The following is a 25,994-nucleotide window of genomic DNA, read 5'->3' as shown; positions in this document are numbered from 1 at the left end:
GCACTTTGGCGGTGCACCCACTCTGGAGCAGTGCAAAGTAGGCAGAGCACGCAGTCCCCAGTCCCTTGCTCACATCCCCTCACACTCCTCTGGGTGCGTGCAAGCCGATATCCACACTGAAGCTTCCCCCTGCTCTCCCCCGCACCCTCGGTGAGCAGGGCAGGTGAAACAAGGAGCTTTTCAAAGCCATTTGTTTCTTTAGGACGGAGTCTCTCTGCTGCCAAGCCCCGCCAGCGTCCCTAAGGGCAGGTTGGCTTCGTTACCATGGGTCATTTTGAAAGATGGCATCCTTGCTGAGGGCACTTTCAGCTTCGCTGCCACTGAGCCAACAGGAGACGGCAGCCAGCCGTTGTGTGCAGAACTCTCTGCAGAAGAAGATTAGTTGTCAGTCCCTGCTGAAGAAACTTGCAGTTACCAAGACCACTGCCAAAAAATAAAGATTAATCCTCTTAAAAAAAAAGAAAGAAAAAAAGTCTTCAACTGTAGCCAGTGCACCAGGTTTTAGTGAGTCTGAAGTGGGCAGTTTGAAGCATCTCTGTTATCCCATTAATAAGATCATTCAGGACACACAAAACAGTCTGACACCAGGTGCTAAACTTCTTAAAGGAACCATTTTAAATTAATTTTTATTCAAAATAAGTAAACAAATTTCTTGGAAATGTTCCGAAATTTCATTCTGTGCTCAAAAAGTAAGAGCTGGAACGTGGAGGAAAGTATGCTGTGTTCCTCATACATAAACCAGTGGTGGAATACCTGCTTTACATGCAAAACAACTCCGCTTCAGTAACGGGGCCACTGGTCTGCTCGTTCCTCCTAGAGCAGTGAGTCACTGGGTCACGCTCGGAAGCGGGAGGGTTTAGATTTTGTCCAAGCTTTGGTTTTATCCTTTCAAAATGTAACTATGGGTGTTAATCAGTATCCATATAAATGACTAATGCTTTTTTGGAATCCTATCAGCTCTTGGCCTCAGTGAAATCTTGTGGCAGTGAGTTCCACAGGTAAATTATGCACCCTGTTAGAAATAATTTCTTTTTATGTACTTTAAACATTTATTTCCTTACAATTTCATCTGCTGGGCCCTTGCTCTGCTATTCGCAGAAAAGGTAAAGAAGCTCTCTCACCCATTCCCTATTTCCTCTCCCTCAGGCCTGCCAGCCCTGGGGCAGGTGATGCAGGGAAAGGCACTGTCAGAGCAGCATGTTCCCTGGGCCGCTGCGCCCCTTGCTAGTCAACAATTATTCAATGTATACAGCACCATCCGCAGCATGAACTCTGCCAGGCAAAGTTCCTGGCCCAAGGGCTCCCAGGCGGGGAGAGCCTGTAGGGGGTGGAACAGCATCCGGCATGCCCCACTGGAGCCCGATTCTGTCACAGAGCAACAAGGAACACAGAGCCCAGAACGAGCCTGGGCCCTCATCTGTGACCCCCTGCTTTAGTTATCAGCCACTGTCTGAGGTGAGGGTCCAACCTCAAGGAGCTCCCTGTGATTCCATCTCTTGCAGCCCAACAGGGGAAGGCCAGAGATGCCGACAGATGGCAGCAGAACAGGCAGCCCAGCAAGCCATGGGGAGACGGGGAGCCAGCCAGGGCACCCGCCCCAAATGCGGACCTCCCTGGGGCAGATTAAGGTGAGCAGCGCTCAGCCCAGGGGTAATGGCTCCTGGTACCAGTGCAATGCCTGCCCATTGGATCTCAGCATGAAGCTACCGTCCTTGCCCAGGGGCTTCGCTTACCACCCTGCAGACTGAGCCTCCAGCAGGGGTTTATAAAGGAGATTATTTCCCAGCATGCTCAGGGGTCTTTCCCCTCCAGAACCAGCTGTTCTGGTCTCCTTGGTTCAAGGCACCCAAGGAAGTGTCACTGGGGTGGGAGCAGCCTGGGGCGCAGTGCATGGGAGGGGAGAGGTGGCGGGATTTTAACTCCCAGTTGATGTAAAGCTCCAGACAGGCACCCATGCCGCTCTGACAGACATGCCCATGTGCTAGGCTCTGCCGGAGACCAGGCTGGGGTGGGGCCCAAAGAGAGCCAGAGACGGCAGCTGTTTGGCAGAGCAGCAGCGATTGTGTTTACAGCACATGGATCTCCACTCCTGTGAGGCAAAGGGAGCCCTGCTCCCTCTGTGCCCGGGTCCAGTAGGGCCCAGCTGGCTCTAGTCATGCTGCAGGCTTGGGGCTCAGCTTGTCAGCTCTGCCCCTGCCCAGGTGCTGTGCTTTGCAAGGGGCAGATCTAGGTGGGTGCTGGCCTCCCTGTCTCCCTGAGGGCCCCACCCAGCCCTGTCTGTGCTGCCTGGAACGTCCCCACAGAGCAATTCTCCAGAGCAGCACGCAGAGTCCTTCCCCCCACCCCAGGCCCCCCCGAGCCTTCTCACTGCCGTCTCCACAGGTAGGTCTGGATGGAGTCAGCTGGAGCCAGAGCCTCAATGAAGCCAACACCTGGGTCTGAGATCCCGAATGGCACATCCGCGGAGTACCTGAGGAGGGCGAGGGGCAGAGTCAGTCTGACTGCATGACTGCCCAGCAGATCCAGCTGACTGCCTGGCAATGAATCGAGGGGGCTGCACCACACCTCCAGATGAAGAGAGCAGTGCCATGCAGGCTGCAGGAGCAAGGTGAAGGGACCACACTCGCCTCCCCTGCTCGCAGGCCCCTCTCTAGACGAGGATCAGTGAATGTGACCAGCAGAGTTCTCACCCACCATGTGTTCAGTGCCTCTCCCCTGCCCCACAACCAGCTGTTTCCAGGGTTCCCCAGCCCCCTGGATTGTACTGTGAGCTCCTGGGGGCAGGGTGCGTGCCTCCTGCCAGTTTGGGGGCACCTGCTGATGCTCAGGCCAGCGGCGTGGCCCTCCTCTGCCCCCATCAGCGCTGTTCTTACAGTGCTCAGTGAGTAGCCTGGTTATCTCCAAGTCTCTTTCCTCCTCCCTGCCCCAAAGGCCAGCTCTGGGCTCCCAACTAGTTGGGGATTGGTCCCGCTTTGAGCAGGGGGTTGGACTAGATGACCTCCTGAGGTCCCTTCCAACCCTGATATTTTATGATTCTATGAACTCCCATCCCGGCACCGACTCCCTAAGCCCCTGCCCCGCTCCCAGTCTGGACGAGGCTCTCACACTCCAGGCCCAGCCACATACCTGTTCAGGACCACGAGCACGGCGGCGCCATCCGGGCGCAAGAAGGCTGCATACTCCATGTTGCACTTGCAGCTCTTCTTGGAGACAACCAGCCCGACATGCTGGGAGCCCTCAGGGATGAACTTGCTGCACAGATAAGAGGGAGCGGTGAGCACAGGGGGAAGGAAAGTGACGGCCCCCAGAGACAACGCTGGGCCAACAAACAGAGAGGCTGCAGCCTGGGGTGGTAGGGAGCAGAGCCTGGCTCACTAGGCACTGCTGTAATTATTGGACCTAAAATTTACCCCAGTTGTGAGCTCAAGTGCAAAAAGGCTGCACCACTTCACAAGGTGTCAGAGTAACCTAGAACCCTGCAGGCTTGGACGTGAACCAGGAAATAGGTCATGTTGTTTTCAATAATTAAATTGAATCAATGGGTGCACAAAACCCAAAAGACACAAAGTAATAAAGCCCAAAAGCAACGGGCCTACTAGCATCATCCAAAAGCCATGTTAAAATGATGCAGGTTAAAGAACAGGAAATGTGGAGCTGAAAATGAATAAATCAAAATTGATGTGTCAAATGTTAGGCCTAATTGGTGGGCAAAATAATGCGGGAATAAACCAGGCCAAGACATCCATGTTTTCCCCTCGGGGGAGGGGGGGAGGAAGGGGTGTCTTAAAAATAAACTTGGGGGGGAGGGGGGGCTCAGCTTACAGTCGCCCAGCAGGCTGCTGAGCTCATCTTCCCTTGAGCCTGAGACCAAAGGAGCAGACCAGACTGAAGGCCTCACTCTTGTTAAAGGCCCTTTGTTTTTCACCTGCGAATCCTCAGCTCTGTGGGGACCCCAATTCCCAGCATCGCAGAGGCACATTCTGTCTCCCTTTCCTGTTGTTACTTTCTGCCCCACTATCCTATGTCTGTCTCTCTCAGCTTTTCGCCAATCCTGAAATCAATGTGCTGCATCAGCACAGCCAGATGAGAGGGGCCCAGCCCTGCCCAAGGAGAAAAGACCCAACCCAGTAATGTCCCTGCCCAGAATGTAGGACAGGGTCCAAGCAAACAGGTGCCACGGTCAACATGGCAGCCAAAGCATCCACTGGAGACGGACCAGCCATCCAGCATTCCAAGACATCAGCAAAAGACTCATTCCCCACCCCCTTCTACCCTCTCCCCCTCCACCTTGTGCAAGCTGTCTGTTAGAATCAGGAGAAGTGAATACCCCTTGCAAAATAGCATTAACCCTTTCCTTTCCCTCAAAGAAAGGTTGTTCTAAAAATAAAAAAAAATAAGATTTTGCCTCCAAAAGGAGAAAACCTTTCAAGGTTTTAATTGAGTTTGTTTCACATAATCTCCCAATTTCAGTTTCCATATAAATGCTTCTTTTAACTTCTTGTTCTTCCTTGTGTTTAATCAACAAACTTTCAACTTTAGAACGAAGAGTTTAGGTGTTGGCCAAGAAATCAAGCAATCCAAGGTCCCCCAGAGAAAACCCAGACCTCTTGGCATCTCACTTTCTGGGCTGGTCAGGAAAAGCGTTTAACACACCTGTGACTCTTTTGACCCTGGGCATTAACTCACCAGCACACGTGTACTGAGCCAGCTGTGGGCACAATCTCTGCAGTCCAAACCAGCTGACTGGGAATGCCCCAGCTCACCTGAAATGCCCAATGTGGTAGAACATGGGCTGCTTGTAGAAGAGATCCTTTTTCCTGTCCACGATGACCGGGCTGTCCACCAAGTTCTGGACCCAGTTGGGCCCCCCCTCCAGGTCCAGGGCCAGGTTCCAGTCGATCCAGCCGGAGACGAAGTTGTTCAGGTTCTGTGAGGGGATGGCAGAGATGCTCAGCTGGAGGCAGGGGACAGGGTGGGTGATGCTCCCGAGGCAGCCTGCGTGGGGGACCCGAGCGGGCCTTACCGTCAGGATGCTGTGGCTATACTGGTTCCCCCGATCCCAGCAGCCCAGGATAACGTCCCTCTCCCAGAAATGGGACCCAGTGCAAGCCTCTGTGGCCAAGATGAAGTAATCAGGGAAGAGGTCATGGGTCGGTAACACAGTGTCCTCTATGGGAGCAATGAAATCCAGGTACCAATGGACGCCAATGCCATGGACATAGCGAGCAGCGTTTGGGTCACCCAGTACCTAGGAAGGAAGGAGAGAGGAGGAGCAGTCACTTATTGGCCCGGGCCTTCAAGACAGCAGCAGAAAGAAGGACCCAGCGACACACCCCTTTGAGAGCACACCCCAGACGGGCTCTCCCTCACAGCACAGGTCCAGCCACTCTGCTGCCCTGAGTGACACTGCAGGTGCCTAGGGATCAGGCCTTACGCCCGCCAGGACACATTGTTCATGGCTCTGCAGCTGGGAACAAGTCCAGAGGCCAGGGCAGAGCGGGGTGCTGGCAAGACTGTCTCTTGGCACTCTGCTCTGTGCTGGCCCACCCAGACATTGCGAGGGAAGGCCAGGGTTTCCTGGGTGGAAAACAAAATGCAGGACAAGCCACTGCTGCTTCCCAGGAAGCCGAGATCACTCGGGGCCCAAGAGTCCCAAGGGAACAGCCAGGGCAGGAGCCCCTGCTGCTCCCGGGCTAGCCAACTTTACCCTAGCTTCATCCAGGCTGGGCATCAGGCACTTGGTTCGCAGCCAGGTCCCAACCACAGCTGGTCCCTGGGAAACCCAGAGGCTTCATCCTTGAAAGCAGAGAGCAGGCAGATTGGGCCAAGCACCCCCAGCATTGAGAAGACTCTGCAGCCCAAGGGGAGAGCAAATGGGCCCCACGAAGGAAAGGAGCCAAGGAGAGCTGGGAGCTCAGCGCCCTGGGCAGCTGGGTCCTGGCTGCCACAGACCCCAGGCACCATCACACCCACGCAGATCAGCTGAGACCACTGGATGTGTGTTTGGGAGTCCCAAGTTGGGCAGACCGTGGGATCTGGGGGGAGCCCCATGCTGGGCTCGTCATTCTTCATCAAACCCTCCTGTGCAAGCAAACCTCCCCTTGGGCCAGGGGCTGCTCTGCTGCAGCCATGGCTGGTCACCGCCAGCGTCACCTCCTCAGCTCAGCTCCTGCCCACCTAAGGCAGCCACCCATTGTCTGGAGTCTCCCGCAGGCTGCGAGGCAGGGCACAGCCTCCAGGCACTGCTGTGATAAACAACATGAATGGGAGGGCTGGCAGCTCTCCTGGGAGCAGCAGATTGCCAAGCCAGGTGGCCAGCACAGCCATACTCATGCTTATAGCCAGACCGAAAGGGCTAGGAAATTAGAGGCAGCTAGATGGAACCCTGCTGCCGCAGCAGCTCCCTTGAGGAAGGAGCAGGGCAGCTGTCCCTGGGGGCCAGAGTGTGCTCTCTGCCCCCAGCAGCCTCATAGTCATCCAGGGGTCATGGGAACTGGCTTTGGCAGGGCTGGAGTCTTCCTGGATGTCCTGCCAGGGCCCAGCCCTTAGAAGAGGGAGCACCCTGCTCAGCCTGGCGGGAACCGCTCCTCCCGCCCAGCAGGGCACATGCCAGGCATGTGCCCGTTGAGTACGCTCGGACCACAGGCCAATCCCAACACCCGGCATCTCCCCGCAGAGCGGAGCTCATGCACAGCCAGTCCCAGCAGAACAGGCAAAGGAGCAATGGGCCCCGGCATGCAGACTCACCACTTTGGCCCAGTGGGGGAGCAGCACCCTGTTGTCGTCCAGCATGATGAGCCGGACGCCCTTGTGCGAGCTGTTGGCCAGTGCCGGGCCCAGGTCCTGGGCGACGAAGTCCCGCTGGTGCTCGGCGGTGAAGCCCAGGCACTGGAAGGGGTAGTTGTTTATCAGCCCAGCCGTGGGCTCGTTCTGTGCCGTCACCGCCCAGAACGTCAAGTTGTGCTTGGCGTATTCATCCAGGAACCTGGGGGCCGGGGATGAGAAACATTAGCAGCCCCAGCCGTGCCCCCCAGCGCCCGGCCTGGGGTGCAGAGACCAGTCCCCCTGCCCCCCACCCGCATGGACTGTACAGACCTCGCCCACAGTCTGTTGTTTTGCCGGCTCAGAGAGCTCACACCGACTTCTCCAACGCCCCGTCCCTAACACCTGTCCAGCCCCTTCCCTCGCACAGCCCTAGGGCCAGCTGTACTCACCGAGACCCGCCCCATCCTGCCGGCTCCTCTCCACAGGAGAGCCCCTGCCCCGCACTGCCCTTTACCTGATGAAGTAGTTGGCCCAGGTCTTGTGATACTTGTCCCCCGGCTTCCCCTTCAGGCTTCCCTTCCCTTTCATCTCCCCGCTGGTTTTCATCCAGACCGGGGATGACCAGGGACTGGCGACCAGGGACAGCGGCTTCTTGGACAAGGCCATGGCTCGGTGGAGAATGGGGATCTGAAGGGACAGAGCAGCAGGACCAGCTCACTGTGTGCCACAGGGGTCTCAGGAAGGAACGTGCCTAGACACACCGGTCCCCTGGGGGCTACTCCCTCTCAGGAGGGCAGCAGTGGCAGCTCAAGGGCTGCAGACGCAGAAGGGAGCCTAGAAAGGCTGCAGGACAGGGGAGCTCCCCTTTGCCGTGGTGCCCAGCAACTGCATAGATGGGACTTTCCCCTCACAACGTCACAACTCGTCACGCAGGAGGGGCTGGGAGACGCCTGCAGGGCGGTCAGGGAGGCCAAGGAGCGTCTGATGGAGACCCAGAGCAATGGCTGAGGGGTGAGTGCCATCAGGGGGTGGGGGATCAGCCCCAGCCCCAGCCCATGATGGCCACAGAAAATACCCCAGATGAGGTGGGGCCTGGGAGCTTGGTCAGAGTGTAGAAAACCTGAGCAAATTGGGACTGGCCGCTCCCTGCGGCCCCCTCCCCACTCCAGTGCGGCTCACTTTCAGCTTTGTATCCTCATCCGTCAGGTCAAAGTTGAGGAGCTGGTAGTCGTAGGGGGTGTCGTCGTAGCTGTAGGGGTGGGTGGAGAAGTCACAGCTGGCCATGGGAATGCGGACCAGGTTGTACTCGATCCCTGTGGGACAGGAAGGAGGTGACCCAGGACCCAGTGTCACAGGAGCCAAAACAGCAGGTCCCAGTGACTACACGTGGGGACAGAGGGCCTCAGGCTGCAGGACGTGACGTGTAGCTCCTGAGAGCCATAAGCCCAGAGCCAGGGCCTGCCCCCCACCAGGACAGCCAGCAAGTCAACGCCATACATCACTGCCCCGAATCGGCCCCCAGCGCTCACCTTCCTCCGTGAAGTAGGACGCGAGCAGGTGGCGTTGGGTCTCCTTGGACAGGGACAGGATGTTCATCGCAGCCGAATCTGTGACGGAGCCGCCAAAGCCCTTCACTTTCTGGTACTGCTGCGCGGTGTCCAGCTTCAGCACAAGATCTGCGGGGCAGAGAGCAGCTTGGCTCAGAGCCCTGCAGCTAGGAGCAAGGGCCAGGGCCAGCGGCCAGCCCTGCCCTCGGCATCCCTAGTGCCCAAGCAGATACCTGGGGCCGTGGAGTCGCTCTGGAACCTCCCCTCGCTGCGCTCCAGCCGCTTGCCCGCCTTGCTGCTCTCATACTTGGCGTATGTGCCCACGGCCGGGACGACAATGGGGTCCAGCGTGTCACAATAGGTGGCATTGCATTCACACGCCATCAAGTCATGGCCAAAATACTGGGGGCTGCAGGGACGGCTGCCTAGGAAGAGAGAGACAGACTGGGTGAGTGCAGGGCTCCGGGTATAGTTTGGGGCTTCCCCACCCTCCTGGGAGAGGATTCCCACCCCCCGTCAATCCCATTCCTCTGAGCTCTGGGGATGCCCCTGAGCGAGGTCCCTCCCACACGGTCCCAGGCACCCATCTCAGGAGCAGCAGGGTTCTCAGCACACCCGTTTGGTCTCTCAAACCCCAAGACTCCTGCACCAGCCAATACCCTGCTACTTCCCCCCACGCCGAGGAGAAGTGCAGAGGCTGAGCGGCACCCAGGAGGGACCCTCCCCGCAGGTCACACACACGACACGTCACAAGCGCTTACCTGCCGCCCCGGGCGCTGTCTGGATGAAAAGGAACCAGCCCACAATGCTGGCGCATCCGGCCCACATGGCGCCTTTCCTGCCCGGTGTGACCCCGCAGCCAGTCCCAGCGAGCACAGCACTGGGCACCTGGGCCTGAAAGCAGGATGGAGGCTGTGAGTGTCGGGGCCGCTGGGACACCCACTCCCCACTCACTGCGCCTTCAGTGGCTCCAGCCTCAGGAGCAGCCGGGCAAGCCCAGGACCACAGGGACTCCTGGAACAGCACAAAGAGAGGAGGCCGCCTGCCCAGCTCAGCCCAGCCTGGTGGTGGAGGGTGTCAGGGAGCTGAGCCGCTCTGGTAACTCCTGTCCTGATCTCTCCTCCGTGCCCTTCCGCTCAGCTGAACCCCAGGGCCACAACAAGCTGCAATTCCCTCAACTCACCAAGACATCCACCTCCACAGCCAGCCCCAGCCTCTCTTTTAAAGGGAGCCTTGGCTCCAGTCCCTCCCACACCTGATCTCATCTTCTCAAGTCTTGTCCCACCCCATGCTCTTTCCCAGTCTCTTCCCAACTACTCCCCTAGTCTCCTTCAGCCACCCTGACTTTGTCCCTTCTTACCTAGCAGCCCCTGCTCCTGGGATACCAGCTGCTCCTTCCCCTCACCCTGAACCCCTCCAGCCTCCAAGGCTTACCTGACCCAGCGCTTAAGGGGTTGTAGTGGGCACCTCAGCGATCCGGTCCTATATTTACCAACTTCATTAATGATCAGAGCAAGGGAGCAGAGAGCAGGTACATATCATTCCCGCATAACACTGACCTGTTCTTTGGTGCCAGCCCCAGCCAGAGAGAATCAGGAGGCCCTGAGGCCATCAGACACCTGGGCAGGAGACTATGACAACATGGGACTCACCCTGTGAGGACACAGAGCGAACAGCAATGGGTGGGCGAGACGAGGGGAGGAAGGCGAGAGAGGAGCTGGGTGCTGGCATAAGGACCTCATCCATCTTGCCTAGCCAGTAACACAGGCATCTTTTGCAATGGCTCAGTTCCACCTGACCTCGATTACAATGGCAGTCTTAATGAGGGATTAGCAAATGCCCAGTCATGCCAAGCTACATCTGCTGCCACATGACTTCTCACGGATTAACCTGCATTAACCCTGGTACCCTGGCCAAGTCCCACTTGGGCAATACTATGCCAAACTAGAATTGCCCTGCAATTTCAGGGGATGAAATTATTAGTCACTTTCTGTGACACTTGTTGCGCAGTTTCTCCTGGTACACAATGACTGCTGCGTTCCACCCTGGAGCTGGGTGCATTTCAATAGTAAGTACTCACTGTGTTGAGAATATGCCAAGTGCTTGGCGATGCCTCCAGCTGAAAAGCACTGTGGGACAACACACTGAAAATAAAACCAACGAAGAATTCTTTGACCCTGCCGGCTGTAGGTTAGTTCAGGCCACATGGAGAAGAAAAGTTACTTAAAATCGGGGCAACTAGGAATGCAACATTCGTCTCTTGCCTGGAAATGACCCCCACCCCTGAGAACGTGCATGGTCATTTATCATGGCCCAAGACTCACTCTGGTTTAGGCTGCTGAGAATTCCCTTTTCCCCAGGAGACGGATTTTGAGAGGACGAGGCCATGGAATTAACTCACCTTTACTGTGATTATCTTTCCTGTGGATTCCACCTCAGGATGAAAATTATGAATTTGAAAGCCTAGATCAAAGCTCCGGCCCTAGCCCCGATTGACTGCATGGCCCCTGCTCTTGTCTCCACAGGTCCTTGGGGCAGGGCCGGGGCCGGGTCTCCTTCTAATGCCATAAAGGGCCCGGGGTGCGAAACAGAGACTGGGCTAAAAAACCAGAACCTGGCTGGCCCCAGCCCCTAGTTCAGGGCCCAGACACATGCCCTGGCACAGGGAGGATGAGGGGAGGGGCTCAGAAAAAGCCCCGACACCAGCCCGACCGGCTGCGCCAGGCAGCTCCCCCGGAGCCGGCTGGACGGGCCCCCACCCACGCAGTCCACGCGGGGCGGGCGGCGCTGCAGACCCCGCGGAGAGGCTCCAGGCCCCGACCAGCACAGCGCGGAACCACGGCAAGCGGGGGCGGCAGCTGCCCCCGGGCCGGGCCGGGCCGGGCGCCCAGCACCGGGCCGGGCAATGGGCGGCCCCGCCTGGCAGGGGGCTCACCGGGGCGCGGCGCAGCGGATCCCGGGCCAGAAGCCGCCGCCCCAGGCCCGCGGGGAACCCAGGCGTCCGGGGCCCGCCCACAGGCTCCTGCGGCCACTCACCGGGCGGCGGCGGCTCCGCGGACGGGCGTGGACCGAGAGTCACGTGACGGCGCGGTCACCTGACCCGGCCCCCGCGCCTGCGCCCGGAGCCGCTGGGCCCCCCGAGCCTAGCGGGGATCGCCCGGGGCGGGGCGGGGCGGAGCCGGGCCGGGCCGGGCCGGGCCGGGATCTCCTGGGGCGGAGCCGGACTGGGCCGAGCCGGAACCGCCTGGCCACGGAAGGAGCCTGGGGCCGAGCCAGCCTGAGCTGAGCCGGGCCGAGCCGGCGTTGCCTGGCCGCAGAGGGAGCCTGGGGCCGAGCCGGGCTGAGCCGGGCCGAGCCGGCGTTGCCTGGCCGCAGAGGGAGCCTGGGGCCGGGCTGAGCCGAGCCAGAATCACCTAGCCGCAGAGTGGGCTGAGCCGGGCCGGGCCGAGCCGAGCCGAGCCGGAACTGCCTGGCCACGGAGGGAGCCTGGGGCCGAGTCAGGCTGAGCCGGGCCGGGCCGAGCCGGAACTGCCTGGCCGCGAAGGGAGCCTGGGGCCGAGCCGGGCTGAGCTGAGCCAGGCCGAGCCGGCGTTGCCTGGCCGCAGAGGGAGCCTGGGGCCGGGCTGAGCCGAGCCAGAATCACCTAGCCGCAGAGTGGGCTGAGCCGGGCCGAGCCAAGCCGAGCCGAGCCGGAACTGCCTGGCCACGGAGGGAGCCTGGGGCCGAGTCAGGCTGAGCTGAGCCGGGCCGAGCCGAGCCGGAACTGCCTGGCCGCGAAGGGAGCCTGGGGCCGAGCCGGGCTGAGCTGGGCCGAGCCGGCGTTGCCTGGCTGCAGAGGGAGCCTGGGGCCGGGCTGAGCCGAGCCAGAATCACCTAGCCGCAGAGTGGGCTGAGCCGGGCCGGGCCGGGCCGAGCCGAGCCGAGCCGGAACTGCCTGGCCACGGAGGGAGCCTGGGGCCGAGTCAGGCTGAGCTGAGCCGGGCCGAGCCGAGCCGGAACTGCCTGGCCACGGAGGGAGCCTGGGGCCGAGTCAGGCTGAGCCGGGCCGGGCTGAGCCGGAACTGCCTGGCCGCGAAGGGAGCCTGGGGCCGAGCCGGGCTGAGCTGAGCCGGGCCGAGCCGGCGTTGCCTGGCCGCAGAGGGAGCCTGGGGCCGGGCTGAGCCGAGCCAGAATCACCTAGCCGCAGAGTGGGCTGAGTTGAGCCAAGCCGGGCCAAGCCAGAATCGCCTGGCCACGGAGGGAGCCTGGGGCTGGACCAGACAGCCTGGCCTGGGGGCTCCGCCAGCCCATCACACCCGAGTTCCAGGGGCGTGGGGGCTCGTTGCACCCTGCTGCTGTCCAGCCCGCAGCAGGGCAGGCATGCAGGGAAGGCAGAGCGTGTCCCCGGGGCACAGAAGACATGGAGCCTGGGCTGCGGAGCTGAGCCACAGTGCTGGCTGCGGAAGTGCAGTGCCCCAGGAGCAATTGGGGAGGCCAGCAGCCCGTGCCCCCCCGCCCCCACTTGGTGCTGGCACCCAGTCCCCCCAGCGGGTTAGTGCTAACAAGCTGGCCTAGGCACTGGTGGGAGAGGTTGGTACGATGGGGGAGCTGGCAGGGCCCTGCCTGCAAAACGCCTCTTCACCTACACCCAGGACCCTCAGTTCCGGGAGCGGCTCCTCCCTACAGCTGAGAGATCCCCTTAGAAAGGCAGCGAGAGGTGCCTCGGTTGCCCTCGGCCAAACAACCCCAGGCTGCCATCAGAGACAGCACAGGTTCCCCGCCCTAGCCCCAGTCTGCACCTGTCCCGGTGTGCACCCTGGAGAGCTACGTAAAGGTTCCTTATAACTCCACCAGCTGCCCTCTAACCTTCAGCTGAAGCAAATCAGCCCCTGCGCCCCCAGGACCAGATACCATCTCAAGTTGGCATGGCCCTCACTATCCAACTCTCCCATCCTCATGTCCAACTCCCCTGACATGGATATTCTCTCTGGCGCATGCACTCAGCCCACTTCCTGCACCTGCAGTTCCTCTCAGATGCCTCTTCCCCACAGCTTGGCCCAGCAACCTACACTGCCCCTCCTCAGCTGCGAAGTTTCCCCAGGGAGCATAGAAGCTGCTGGTGGTAGCCCAGGCCCGGGGGCCTCTCAGGTGCACAGGGAGGGAAGCACCCTCTCTGCTGGCTCGTGATAGCAGCTCCTGCCCACTCGCAGCTGGGGAAGCAGAGCCTAGGAACAAGGCTCCTAAGAGGCAGCTCAAGCCTCCACCCAAATGCTAGAGTGGGGCTGGAGCTGGGAGGGACTGGCCTCCCCCTATGCACGTGTGCACCAAACAGATCGACCTACAGAGCGCAGGCTCATAGAATGCAGGACAGGCTAGGACCTTCAGAAGTCACCTAGTCCAGTCCCCTGCCCCGAGGCGGGAGTGTATTATCTAACCCAGCCCTGACAGGTTTGTCTAACCTGTTCTTCAAAACCTCCAGTGACCACAATTCCACAACCTCCCTAGGTCATTTGTTCCAGTGTTTGACTCAACGCACACACCTCCAGCCGCACAGCCCTCTCACCCTGTGTTCGGACATATGCCTCCAGCCGCACGGTCCTCAGACCCTGTGTCCAGACGCACGGCCCTCTCACCCTGTGACCAGACGTGTGCCTCTATCCGCACGGCCCTCACCCCCTGTGAACACGTGCACGCCTCCATGCACAGATGCGCCCCCCCAGACACCTGCAATGAACAGATACGCCCCACACAGGCAATGCCTGAAGGGGGCCATTGTCACTGACCCAAAGAGAGGCTTGTCTTCTTTCCCATGACAGGTTAGCAAGAGCCCCAGGGCTCCTTTCCCCACTCTCCTGGACTGAGCCAGAGCTCTTCCCAGCTGTAGCATGGAGGCAGCTGGTGCAGGTCCACTGCAGGCCGGCAGGACATGAGGCAGCCCAAGCTGGCTCCTGGGGGTGTATAACTTTATTTGGTTTCTTGTACAAGTGTCAGTGCAGCTTAAAGAGCCTGCAGTGGAGACTCCCTGCAGGAGTTCCCAACATGCTTCCCGAGGTAAAAAGAGTGCACCCCCCACCGTCCCAGAGAGGGGAGAGCTGCGTCGCACATGCAGCATACAAGCAAAGGCATCAGCTGGCGGGGAGGAGGAGGGAGAGGCTGCCAGAGCCCAGGGATGGGAAGAGCCTGGCTAGGGCTTGGGGAGGTGGGGGGTGGGCACTTAGTGCACAGAGGGGTTTAGTTCTGCCCCTAAACCTTGTGGAGCAGATTGACCCCAGCTTCCTGAAGCCCTTCTCCAGGGCCTAGGCCTTCCACTGGTCATGGCCGCACTCTCAAGCCAGAGTTCCACCATAAGATCCAGGCCCACAGCCCAGGCCAGCCCAGGATGGGGAAGGGCTGGGGAGATGGGATGAGCTGGAGAAGGGGACAAAAGGGAAGGTCAGTCTCTATGGGAAGGGGCTGCAGCCTCTGCTTGGGGGCTGTGGACCTGCCTGAAGAGAAGGGCAGTTGTGGGGAAGCCCAGCATAGCCTGGCCTACCGTGCCCCTCCTTCCCCCACTCTAGAAAGGGTTGCACAGCATCTCAGGAGAGCAGGGCTGAGCTGGGCTCAAGCCTACAATCTCCCTGACACAGACAGCCCTGTGAGGCAACCTGGCCAGCCAGCGAGCATTCCGTGAATGCAGGGGCCAAGCGAGACCCAGGCCTGTCATGGGAGGACATCACCGTGCACATTGAGCCCAGCTTCCTCGCCCTGGGAACCATGTTAGCGTCTGGACCAGCAGACTGCAGTGAAGGCAGCGGGACCAGGCTCCGCCCCTTCTCTTGGGTTATTAATACAAGGAGGGCCTGTGTGGATGCACACTGAAATAGCCCTGTCCGATATACAGCAAGGGCTTGGCCCCAGGAACACCCCGTGTCACCCCCACAGGCGACGCTCCAAAGCTTGCTGGCTCCTCGGAGTGAGCACGGGGGCACGCACTGCCTGTCGGCACAAAGCAGGCTGTGTCCACGCTCACCAGTTTCCACTGCAGTGTGCAGACTGCAGCACTTCCTCCTTCCCAGAGTCCTGAGCAGAGACCCACCGAACCAGGCCACAGTGCTCTGCCCTTGGCGGTCTGTGTGGGTCCTCAGCTTGTGCTTTCTCCCACTGTCACCTAGCAGCGAGGAATGTCTGCTGGGAATGAGCCAGCCCGTGGCCCTTCCCCAGCACCCAAGGGAAAGTTCTTGCTGTGGACCCCAGGCAGAGAGAGCCTGATGCTGGTGGAGACTCCCAGCTGGGCTGGGGTATGAGAGGCAAGGCGGAGGGCAAGGTGGCGGCTTCCCTCAGAGGATGCTCTCCTTGTAGACCCCATTGAGGCTGCGCGGACGGCTGCACTCCAGCTGGCGGGCAGACAGGAGGCGACGCAGCGAGGAGGTGGAGCTCAGGTCCCCGCAGCTCTGCAAGTGAATCCCCTCAGGCAGCGCGTGCTCTGCTGCCTGCCACAGACTCCGAGGCACCTGGCAAGCCACAGCAACAAGGGCAGAGGTGAGGACAGCAGGGCACTGCGTGCTGCGTGTGCAACACCTGCCCCTCGCCTTCTCCAGGCTGGAACTGGAGCAGGACTGCCCCAGAGCTGCAGCCCGGACACTGCGCTTCATGCACCAGGGAGAGGCCAGTGTTTGGAGAGCCCATGGCCTGGCTTCTCTCCTGCTACTGCGCCTCTGGCTAGTAGCTGTAATGGGCAAAGGGCTCGGGGGGATGGGGGAAGGTGTCTGGAGTGCTCCGTGTGAGGGTAGGAACCTTGCCACAAGGGCACATCCAGGAGAAGTCCTGCCAGGCAGAACAGCCCTCAGCAAGTGCCAAGATGCAGACTGGAGGGGTGGGGACACCCCATAGAGGAGCCCTGAGAGCCCAGGGAGCAGGCACCTTCCCCCCCAGTCACCCCTGAGCAGATGGAGGCCACAGCCAGGGACTGAGGGCAAGGAGGCAGCTGGCCCTGGCGGGTGACAGCACGAGTGACAGCCCTCGGGTGACAGCCTGTGACTCGGTGAGGCAGCAAGCAGAGGTGTTGTTTGCTGTCCCGGCCAGGAAGGCAGAGTAGCCTCAGAACTCCCCAGAGCAGTTCCCAGTGCACAAAGTGAGGAACAGCTTCAGGAAGCCAGGGAGGGAACAGAGCTCTCCAGGACCAGTGAACAGTCTCCTGGGCTCAGGCCCATCAGGTCTCGCATGGCAGCTTTAAGCTGCCAAAAGGGGCAAGCTGTGACTTAGCATCATCCAAGGGACAGAGCCGCCCTGGACTAGGAGGGGAAGGTCAGTGCACTAAAGTCTCAGCTCAGATGCCAGGATCGTGACCTAAAGACTTCATCAGAGAAGGGAGCCTAATTGCAGGTTGGGGAGATGGCTGCTGGAGGAGGAACGTCAGCACGGATGGCCTGGAAAGGAGACTGCAGGGGAAGAGGGCTGGTCACATGCAGCAAAGGCATGTACTGGGCCAACAAGCTGCAATTACAGACCAGCCAAATCCTAGAGTTCCTGGGGACCGTTACCCAACGCAGGCTGGGTCCTTCCAGAGCCTCCCACACGGAGCAATGCAGGCAGCACTCACCGACCTTCACTAACCTGGGAGCAGGGAAGGGTCATGGGCCCTTTTTTACAAGTGGCTAAACTGAGGTGAGTCAGTGGCAGAGCCAGGAGCACTGTAGGACTCAGGAGTCCCCTGCTCCCAGCCTGGCCCGGGACCATAGTGACACAGAGCTCCAGAGTGCAGAGCCACATCCCGGCCCTACACATCTCACTGATGGGGGGGCCCATCCCAGGCAAGAACCAACAGAGAGAAAAAGGCAAGCCCCCAGCTCCTCCAGCCCAGTGGAACAAGGGGCAAACGCTCCCAAAGCCCAGGGCATGCAGGGAGCCCCCGAGAGACCCTGCTCAGAGAAAAGGGAGGGGCAGCTGAGAGCGCCAAGGCAGTGGGCAGGTGTTTGCTGTGGCTATGGCAGCCCAAGGGCCAGTGTGGCCTGGGGGAGAACGTACGGAGGATCACGTCTCTCTCATGAGCTCACTGCTGGGCACCCAGCCAGGCAACCATAGAGAGAGGCTGGGAAGGGTTAATAGGCTGACTCTGCAGCAAGTGGCTCCAGGATGCCATCGCCCAGCAAGAAGGAAACTGGGAGCTCCCAGTCAGGCAATCTCCCCAGGGTAGGACAGGTGCAGGGGAGGCCGAGCTAGACAGGACTGGGCCTGGAAATGCCTGTAGGGGACAATCCAGGCCCAGGCCCAGAGAGATGGGCAGCATGGGGCCTGCCAGCGCTTCTCAGCTGCCCTGCACGCAGAGCGTGGCCAACATAGAGCCCCTACCTGTTTGTGGCCCTGGGAGCTGTGCCCAGCCATCTCCACGCCAGACACCAGGCTGCGCTTGGATCTCTGCAGGAACCTGGCCACCAGCCCCCGGGTACCACGACAAACCTTCAGATCCCCCAGGGAGCGCGTCGCTGCCTTCGACAGCCGCTGTGTCACCTTCTTGGGCACTGGGACCTTGTTCTTCCTGGCAGAGGCGGCCCGGAGGAGCGGGGGTGAGTCGCAGTGCGAGAGCCGGAGTAGGCAGGCTTCAGAGCACAGTCCTGTAAGGAGACTGGCTCGTGAGAACCGCGACCTCAGGGGAACGCAGTGGGGATGGGAGAAAGCACAGGCCGCATGGGGCCCCAGAGGCTGTGGCCAAGAGGCCTAGGGCTGCTATGCACTCTGGGGGGGGGGGGGGGGTGAAGGGCCTCCCTATCGAGCCAGCCTCTCCCAGCAGGGGATGCTCTAGGGCAGGGATCAGCAACCTTTGGCACATGGCCTGTCAGGGAAAGCCATAGGCTGGCCGGGCCGCTTTGTTTACTTGCGGCATCCGCAAATTCGGCTGATTGCAGCTCCCACTGGCCACGGTGCCCCATCCCAGGCCAATGGGGCCTGCGGAAAGCGGTGCAGACCAAGGAACGTGCTGGCCAAACCTGCGGACACTGTACTGTAGGTAAACAAGCCAGCCCGGCCCACCAGCGGCTTTCCCTGATGGGCGGCATGCCAAAGACTGCCGATCCCACTACAGCACGCTGCCAGGCACTCCCAAGTAAAGGGGTCACTCATCAGCCCCCCAGTGATTTCCAGCCCATCCCCCAGGTCGCGTGTCAGACACTCATCCTGAACCTGACTCTGCCCTGACCTGTGTCTGCAGAAGAGTTGGATGCATCATCCTCCAGCGCTTTGGTATAAAGCAGATCCCGGAAGTCGGCTGGAAGGAGAAAGAAGGCAAGGGGTAGATACTCAGGCTCTGCCCTCCTCCTGCCCCAGATCCCATCACATGACCATGCATCAACCCATCAGTTGCACGCACCCGTTCCCTCAAGGAAGCAGTGTGCATGGGCATGCCATCGCGCACACCCCAGCCCCTGCAGGGGCCATGCGTGCGCACCCACTGCCAGGCCGGCACAAGTCCCCTGACAGGAGCTGCATATCCATCGTGCACCAATTCCACTCGGTGCCTGCAAACTGCACCCACCCAACCGATCAGTGACCACTGACCAGCAACCCCTGGAACACCCCTGGAGGAGCGTGAATGGTCCACCCCCCACCCCCAAGTGCATTAGTGAGAACAGACTGACATGGGCACCAACGCCAGCCCGGCTCCCCCTGGCCATTCCGACCTACCAGGATCACTGGCAACAGCAATGCCGGGGTCGCTGTGCGACCGCATGAGCGGCCGTCGGCTCAGGCCCCGGGCGGGGGCCAGCCGGCAGGATGTCTCACTGTTGCGTCGCTGATGGTGGCGGTGACCGTGCTCCGGATACAGGGAGCTGGTGTAGCTGATGCCCTGGTGCTCTGGCAGCGAGCTCTTGCCCTTGAGTCGCACCTCAGGGAAGCAAGGCCCAGCGCAGCGAGCCAGCCCTTCCAGACGATTGCAGCTGTGGGTCACGGCCCCGCCTGTCTCCAAGAGCCTCTCGTAACTGGGGCCAGGGGTGGAGCAGGAGTAAGAGCGCTCCCCCCGCACCCGGGGCCGGGGTATATCCTCGAAGGGGCCCTGCAGGCCCAGCGTGGGGCTGCGGGGGTGGTGGCCGCACTGCATGCAGTCCACGCTCAGGCAGTAGTCCGCGCGGCTGCGCTGGATGGAGCGGAAGAGGACGTAGTCCACCGAGCGCATGGAGCCCTGCAGCTCCAGCAGGCAGGAGTCCTCTGAGGGACTGCTGTCTCCGGGGACGTCGATGATCTCGGACATGACCAGGGAGCCGCTGTCCATGGACACTGCAAGGCACGCAGGCAAGGCGGGATGCACAGGGCTCTCTGGGAGGGATCGGAGCACATTCCCAGGGTACCTGTCTTGGGAGCACCTATCCCAGCCCTGCTGGGGGACCAGCTCACAGGCACGGGACTCCCAGCTCCACCCCTACTGGGCACATGCCACTGTCCTCCCACCCAGCCCACAGGCACCCATATGGTGCTCACCAGGACTTTGCCCAGCCCCCATCGCCAGCCCAGTCATGGGCAGAGTTGGACACAGGCTGCTCCCTCCTCCCTGGGCCCTGCCCCCAGCTGCTGCCAAGGGCCCTGTTACCTTCCCCGCTGAGCACCATGGAGGGGACGTGGTCACAGGTGCAGCCATGTGACGGATCCGTGAGCTGCGAATCGAACAGTGTGGCCTGCAGGGTGGGCACATCACAGAACCATACGCAGGGCGTGCGGGCAGGGAGAGGCTGCATGCTAAGCTCTCCCCCCAGCCAGGGCTCCTGCCCGCCAAGCCCACAACACCCCTTGCTGGCACTGACATAGCCGGGAGCTCCCGCACAGCTGGGGCTCCTGCCCTGAGCCCCTACAGCACCTCCTGCTGGGAGAGGCTGGGGCTGGAGTCGCTCTGGTAGATTTAGCACAGTGTATGCAGTGTGCTGTAGCTGGGTTGGCCCCTCGATGTTACAGAGACAGGGCAGGTGGGGTAAACCGCTACCTCCCCCCGTCCCTCTACCACCACAGTGCCGTCAGTGATAGGCTGAGGAGACAGCAGCAAGGATGTGCTGCTCACCCCCTGGGCCCGCCTGGAGTCCATTACAGCTCCTCCATCCCCTCACCCAGCCCAGCTTCTCCCTCACGCGTCACTCTGTGGTTTTACCGGGGGTACCCTGAGCCTCTGGTGAAAGGACTGGGCCAGGCACCGCCTGCTCCTTGCCAGGCCCACCTCTCTGAACAACCGCCCAGCTCCGGGCCTGGCCAAGCCGAGAGCCCCTGGGCTCCTTACCTGGCTGCCTGCCCGGAGTCCCATGACAGTCTCGTAGGATGGGGGGAAGTCGGTGGGGTAGAGAGGCACAGGGCTGTCCATGGAACCGTTATAGGTGATGCTGTGGGTCCACACAGGAAAGGGGCATCAGCCACAATGGGGCGCCAAACCTCCCATAGAAGCAGCCTAGTGGGGTCCAGGCTGAAACCTGCCCAGAGCAACCCCTGGGTCCCCCACAAGCCCTGCCCTGGCCTCCCCCTCCCTACCTCTGCCCCCAACCCCAGCTGGGTGTCCCCCAGTCCCACCTCAGGCTCTCCCCTCACTCCCTCCCCGCCCTGTTTTCTTGCTGATCCTGTGTGTCCCTGAGGTCCCCGCACGCACAACTCAGCAATGGGCTTCCCCCCTGCCCCAGAGCCCACCCCACTGCCCTCCCCCCCGGCACTGCACTCTCCTCCAGTGTGTTTGTACCTCTGGGCGTCTGTCTCAGAGCTGCAGGTGTACTCCGGCGGATAGTACGGGGGCGGCGGCACCGGGGGCACAAACTCCTCGAAGTCCATCATGTTCTGCAGGAAGGGGTCTGGGGGCGACGTACACTCCAGGGTCACCGAACTGGAGCGCTGAGGGGCCAGCTGCAGGGAGAGGGGAGTGAGAGGGGAGCCTGTCAGCACCCCGGGCCAGGTGCCTAGGTGGGGGATGGGACACATCCCTTTCCCCTGCTGTTGGCCCTACTCACCCAGAGAGGTACCAGGGAACAGCTCCAGTGCCCAACAGTCCCCGTCCCTGCATATTGCACCACTGCAAATGCCAAGGAGCTCCTGCTTGTGTCCCTGAGGAACAGGCAAAGCATGGGGACCATGGGCAGGGGACCCCCTGGGTGCAAGGAGATTTGAGGGCAGGATCCAGTCCCCTCCAGGTTCTCTCCAGCATCCCCAGGGCCTGACCCTCCGACCCCAGGTTCCTGTGGAGCGGGAATCCTCTGGGAGAGGAGCCGCAGGCCGGGCCAGGACTCACCGCATGGATAATGTCCAGGGAGAAGATCTGGATGCAGCACGTGACAGCGGAGAGTGTGCAGACAATGGTGGAGAAGATGGTCAGGCCACAAACACTGAATAGAAGATCCTGGGATGCAGGGGAGATGGGAATGAGCCCCAGAGATGCTGCTCAGAGCGTGCACAGGCTCTGTGCAGAAAGCATAGAGAGCACCCGCCAGACACCGAGCCCCCCATCCCAGTGCAAAGAGCATAGGGAGCCCCCCCAGACACCAAGCTACCCCATTATGCAGAGAGCATAGAAAGGACCGCCCCCCAGACACAGCCAGCCCCCCAGACACCAGCACCCCCCACCCCAGTGGAGAGAGCCCCGGTCAGGCTCCAAGGCCCCCCGTCTCTCCCACAGAGAACCCCTGCAGAGAGCAAGCCTCCCCACCTGCCCAGTGCAGCTGGCCCAGTTACCTTCAGAGCCATGCGGACGCTCCAGCAGTCAGGGTTGGGGAACATGGTCAGTATCTCGCCCTGCCTGCTGCAGGCGGGGCCCATGGACGGGTACTCGGAGCGGGCCTGGCAGCAGACACAGGAGTCTTTCTCCTGAAGGGAGGAGAGACCCAGAGTGAGTAGGGTTGCCAATTTTGGTTGGATGTATTCCTGAAGGTTTTGTCACATGGCATAATCTTTAATTAAGATTAATCTTCAATTCCTGGAGGCTCCAGGACAATCCTAAGAGTAAGGGATAGCCAAGCCCCCTGGGCCCAGACACAAGGAATCCTGCAACTGCACCATCTGCCCTGCCAGTAGGTCCCAGGGAGACCCAGCCAGTAGGTCCCTTCCACAAGAACCAGCCCCAAGAACTGTCCCAGCCTAGCCTCCGTTCGAGCAGCTGGGATACTAGCCCCTCCCTCCCATGGGCCCACTGCCCTGCCCCAGGCACAGAGGCTAAGCCCACTCCGCTTATCCACAGGCATTGACGTGCAACCTCCCCAGGCGTGCCCACTTCTCAGAGGGGCTGTCACCCAGCCCCAGGAGGCAGAGTCCCTCGAAGGGCTGGGCCGGGCCTTACCCTTGTGCAGGCCTCCAAGGACTTCACCAGCTGAGCGTTCTGGCAGGAGAGGATGGAGCCGGCGAGGCTCAGCATGACACCCAGCACGGAAAGCAGCGTGAAGAAGGTGATCTGCAGCCAGGACAGACAGAGGCCATGAGCTGGGCAGGCATGTCGGGGAAGTGAGAGGCAACAGGCCAGCATGCATATTAGAAGCCAGCACACGTGATACACACATGCGTGCACAAGAGATTGCCTTTTCACTCTGCCCTTCCCGTCCTGGTGCAGGGCGGGGGAGAAGCAGGTGCCTGTGGTGGCCCATGACAGAAGCTGGGTGAGGGGCTGGGCCCTAGCCTGGGTCAGTGAGGACACCCACAGCCCACACACAGGAGACACCTACCACCAGGGTGAAGGGACGTTTCCAGGAGACGATGCCGATGAGCCCGGACAGCGCCAACTAGGTGGGACAGAAGAACAGGAATTACAGTGGGAAGGAGAGAGGAGGGGCAGGAGGCCTGAGACCCCCACAGGCCACGAACCCTCCTCCGAGCCCTGCAGCCCACAAAGCTGGTCCCAGAGGGATTGGGGCCAAGGCCTAGCCTCGGGAGTGGGGCCCATCCCGGGCGGCGGCAGCAAGGCCAACAGGCAGGAACCAGAGGCCAAGGGAGCTGAGACAGCTTGAGGAAAGTGCTGATTCAGGGCACTCTGGAGAGCCCAGGGCCTGCAGGCAGCTCTGAGCCAGCCAGCAAGACCGTAGTCAGGCATCCCCCAGCAGGGGTCTGTGCTGATGGAGCAGGCAGGAGAGGTGGGTCCAAGGTGAGCTGGGGAGAGGGGGGGTGTCAAGTGTCTGAAACACAGGGCAGGGATCCAGGAGCTGCTGAGGGCCTCTCCCAGCTCCCGTAGGCCTGCAGCCCCATTGGTAAACCAGGGACCATCCTGAATCCCTGGAGCTGTAAGGGGGCATTAAGGTCTGTTGCACACCCTCTCCCCGGGCGAGGGAGGGCTAGGGCTGATGGCCTGGGAGATGGGGGAGTAGGAGCTGGCCTGGAGGAAGTTCAACAGGAAGCCAGTTCAGGGGAATTTGCCCCTAGGCCAAATTCCCAGCCCTGTCACTAACCAGTCTTGGTGCCTTGGACCAAGAAGGGCGGGAGGGGCATGGGGGGGAATGCATTGCTGAGAGTTATTCTGGAAATTCTCCTAGCCAACAAAAGCCAGAAGGGAGGAGTTCCCCCCGACCCTTTCCCCCAACCACACAGCAGCTGGCTCCCACCCAAGTCCCCAACCAGCTCCCGGAAAGGCCAGCAGCACACACAATTGGCCACCCAAGGCCTGGTCCAGCACCTTGGAGCTGCCTAGGGACTCCCCACTTTCCCTGGGGACGGCAGCTCCTTGTCTGTGAGAACCAGGAGACTCACCAAGAAGCCGGCCCAGGAGGGGCAGGAGTGCCGGACCTTGGTGGAGGGCGTGATGGTAGCTGCCACAAGGCTGAAGGTGATGACGAGGATACCCAGGATGACCTGAATGAAGCCCAGCACCAGCAGGATCTGCAGCCAGGTCCTCTGCACTCGGAGATGGGTGAGGCTGCGGGAGGAGCGGCCAGTCAGGGAATGGCTGGAGTCACTGGGAGATGGCATGACTCGTTTCCAGGTCAGGAAAAGACGTAGTCCTGGCCCAGGTGGTGCAGGGGAAGCCTGGTGCAGTTAACGGAACTGATGCCAAAGGAAGCAACAGTCAGGACGCGGGGCTGGCTGGCCTGCCCAGAACAGCAGCCAGGACCAGACCAAGTGATGCTTGCTTTTCTGGCTATCTGTTCAGTTTTTGTTCTGCTCTCTCTGTCCCTACTGCTTTGAGCTGGCCATGTGCTGCCCCATCCACCCTGGAGCTGGGAGGGGGATTCTAGGTCAGGCAGGATTGGGGACCCTGCTCTCTGAGTTTGGGGTTCGCTGTACCAGCCCCAAGTGCTTTGCAAGGCCAGTCTAGAGCCACCTCTTCTCAGTCACAGAACAAGCTGCCCTGGGATCCCTCGGTCTCAGCATCCTGCCCTGGGGGGAACACCCAGCTCAATACGCCTCACCAGACACGGAACAGCTTCCCAGGAGCTGAGTGTCCCACTGCCTTCCGCCATCCCTGAAAGCGGCTCCAAGGACTGCACGGAGCTAAGGCTAGAGGCACCCAGGGGCAGATCTGCAGGTGAATGTTTTGCTCCATAAAGACACAGAGACATGATAGGAACGGCCCTCTCCAGGCCAGGCCTCTGAAACCGGAGCAGCCAGGCTCGATGGGAAAGAAGTCTCATCCACCTTCCCAATTGGGTTTAGGAGCATACTCAAATCCAACTCTCCCCAGGGAGTTTGACGTGAGGGTCACAGACCGGCTGGGGAGCACTGGGTGAGGAAAGAGCCGTTCACCCCTCTCCCAGTGCGGGGTTCTCAGGCAGCATTCACGTGCTCCCAGCTTCCGCTACCTAGAACAGACTAAGAACAGACCAGCGTTCCCCAGCTGCGAGCTCCGGCTCCACACTCACCAGACAGCCTTGCCCTGCTACCATCCCCACTCCCTCAGACCTAGGGACTGGGGCTCACTTGACTTGAAGGCTGGGATGGGGTTTCCATCCCGCAAACGCCCTTAGGCTGACACCTCTGCAGCAGCCGAACAAAAGAGGTGGGGGGAAGGGGGAAGCCCAACAAGCAGGAATCCTGCCAGGCAGATCTGAGCGTGGAGTCAATTAAACGTTATCCATAAAAGCCTGGGGTGCAGCCGAGTGAGGGGTTCGAGACTCCCGGTCACCGCCGGCCACACGGCGCCCCTAGTCCCGGGCGGCTCGCAGGGCGGGACAGGCCGCTTGCCCCGCGGCGATTCCCGCAGCGACCCGTCTCCGGCAGGCGGGATGCTCAGGCGCCAGGCAGACAAAACTCCGGGGGTCCCGGAGACGAACGAACGGAGAGAATCCACCCGAAGCCCGAGCGGGAGGCAGCCCCGGGCGGGCTCAGCTTGGCCGGACCGCGCCAGGCTCTCGGGCGCGGGGCTGGCAGCGGGCGCGGGCTGGGGGGACGGGGACGGCTCTGCCCCGCAGCCTGGGCCCAGGGCGCTGCCCAGGCCGGCCCCGAGCGGCCCCCGAGGCTGCGGCGAGGCGGGGCCCGGGTCCCGGCGAGGCTGCGGGGCGCGGCGGGAGCTGGAGCCCGCTTCTGGCCTCGCCCCGAGCTGCGGCGGGCGCCGGGCGGAGTCGGGGTGTCTCCGCCGCAGGGCAGCTCCGCCGCGCGCCGCCCCGGGACGCTCAGCCCGGGGCGGGGCGGGGCCAGGGGACACGCCCCCCGCGCTGCACCTTGGGAGTTGTAGTCTCGGGGAGGGCGGGGCCGGGCGCGCCAGGGGCGCCCAGCTGGGAGCCACGTGACCCGGCTGGGGCCCCGCTCGAGCTAGCGAGCGCCCGCGGGACCGCTGCAGCTGCCTCGCCGGGGGCTGGG

At 61.3% G+C, this 25,994-nt stretch overlaps 2 protein-coding genes across 12 annotated transcripts; both read right to left on the bottom strand.

Annotated features, from left to right (window-relative positions):
• Window positions 1-592: 592 nt before the first annotated feature.
• On the bottom strand, window positions 593-11,427 carry LOC311512537 (lysosomal acid glucosylceramidase-like). 7 transcript variants are annotated; one of them, XM_084613793.1, is made up of 13 exons: window positions 11,349-11,427; window positions 10,393-10,456; window positions 9,872-9,965; window positions 9,074-9,206; window positions 8,546-8,737; window positions 8,295-8,441; window positions 7,945-8,078; window positions 7,280-7,452; window positions 6,748-6,985; window positions 5,024-5,248; window positions 4,764-4,927; window positions 3,127-3,252; window positions 593-2,470 (listed from the first exon to the last, which is right to left on the bottom strand). In XM_084613793.1, the coding sequence occupies exons 4-13, from the start codon at window positions 9,138-9,140 to the stop codon at window positions 2,365-2,367; spliced, it is 1,572 nt and encodes a 523-aa protein (XP_084469919.1). In that variant the 5' UTR covers window positions 9,141-9,206; window positions 9,872-9,965; window positions 10,393-10,456; window positions 11,349-11,427; the 3' UTR covers window positions 593-2,364. The 7 variants fall into 7 exon arrangements, with proteins under 7 accessions (XP_084469919.1, XP_084469920.1, XP_084469924.1 ...); XM_084613794.1 differs by having other exon boundaries at window positions 9,074-9,965; XM_084613798.1 differs by lacking the exon at window positions 9,872-9,965 and having other exon boundaries at window positions 11,349-11,424.
• A 2,810-nt stretch (window positions 11,428-14,237) lies between these two features.
• On the bottom strand, window positions 14,238-25,819 carry ENTREP3 (endosomal transmembrane epsin interactor 3). Of its 5 annotated transcripts, none has more exons than XM_084613770.1 (13): window positions 25,058-25,819; window positions 23,949-24,242; window positions 22,934-22,990; window positions 22,555-22,665; window positions 21,954-22,085; window positions 21,514-21,621; window positions 20,971-21,131; window positions 20,524-20,623; window positions 19,849-19,933; window positions 18,948-19,538; window positions 18,463-18,531; window positions 17,619-17,881; window positions 14,238-15,781 (listed from the first exon to the last, which is right to left on the bottom strand). In XM_084613770.1, exons 2-13 carry the CDS (start codon window positions 24,165-24,167, stop codon window positions 15,608-15,610), a joined length of 2,070 nt encoding a protein of 689 aa, XP_084469896.1. In that variant the 5' UTR covers window positions 24,168-24,242; window positions 25,058-25,819; the 3' UTR covers window positions 14,238-15,607. The 5 variants fall into 5 exon arrangements, with proteins under 5 accessions (XP_084469896.1, XP_084469899.1, XP_084469897.1 ...); XM_084613773.1 differs by having other exon boundaries at window positions 23,949-24,114; XM_084613771.1 differs by having other exon boundaries at window positions 25,116-25,819.
• Between the last annotated feature and the right edge of the window lie 175 nt (window positions 25,820-25,994).

Source organism: Lepidochelys olivacea (assembly GCF_965140295.1).
Source record: "Lepidochelys olivacea isolate rLepOli2 genome assembly, chromosome: 24".
NCBI lineage: Eukaryota > Metazoa > Chordata > Testudines > Cheloniidae > Lepidochelys > Lepidochelys olivacea.
This window is presented reverse-complemented; position numbering and strand designations above follow the sequence as displayed.

Bases quoted from the DNA above. Each gene is read 5' to 3' on its own strand.
- LOC311512537 (XM_084613794.1), bottom strand. From the start codon at position 9,140: ATGTGGGCCGGATGCGCCAGCATTGTGGGCTGGTTCCTTTTCATCCAG. The intron at 8,442-8,545 runs GTATCTGCTTGG...TCTGCCCCGCAG, and splicing joins GAGCGACTCCACGGCCCCAG to ATCTTGTGCTGAAGCTGGAC. The intron at 5,249-6,747 runs GTGAGTCTGCAT...CTTCCTTCCTAG, and splicing joins TCCCCCACTGGGCCAAAGTG to GTACTGGGTGACCCAAACGC.
- ENTREP3 (XM_084613769.1), bottom strand. From the start codon at position 24,167: ATGCCATCTCCCAGTGACTCCAGCCATTCCCTGACTGGCCGCTCCTCC. The intron at 21,622-21,953 runs GTAACTGGGCCA...CCTGCATCCCAG, and splicing joins GCGTCCGCATGGCTCTGAAG to GATCTTCTATTCAGTGTTTG. The intron at 18,532-18,947 runs GTAGGTCGGAAT...TTCTCCTTCCAG, and splicing joins TGCTGTTGCCAGTGATCCTG to CCGACTTCCGGGATCTGCTT.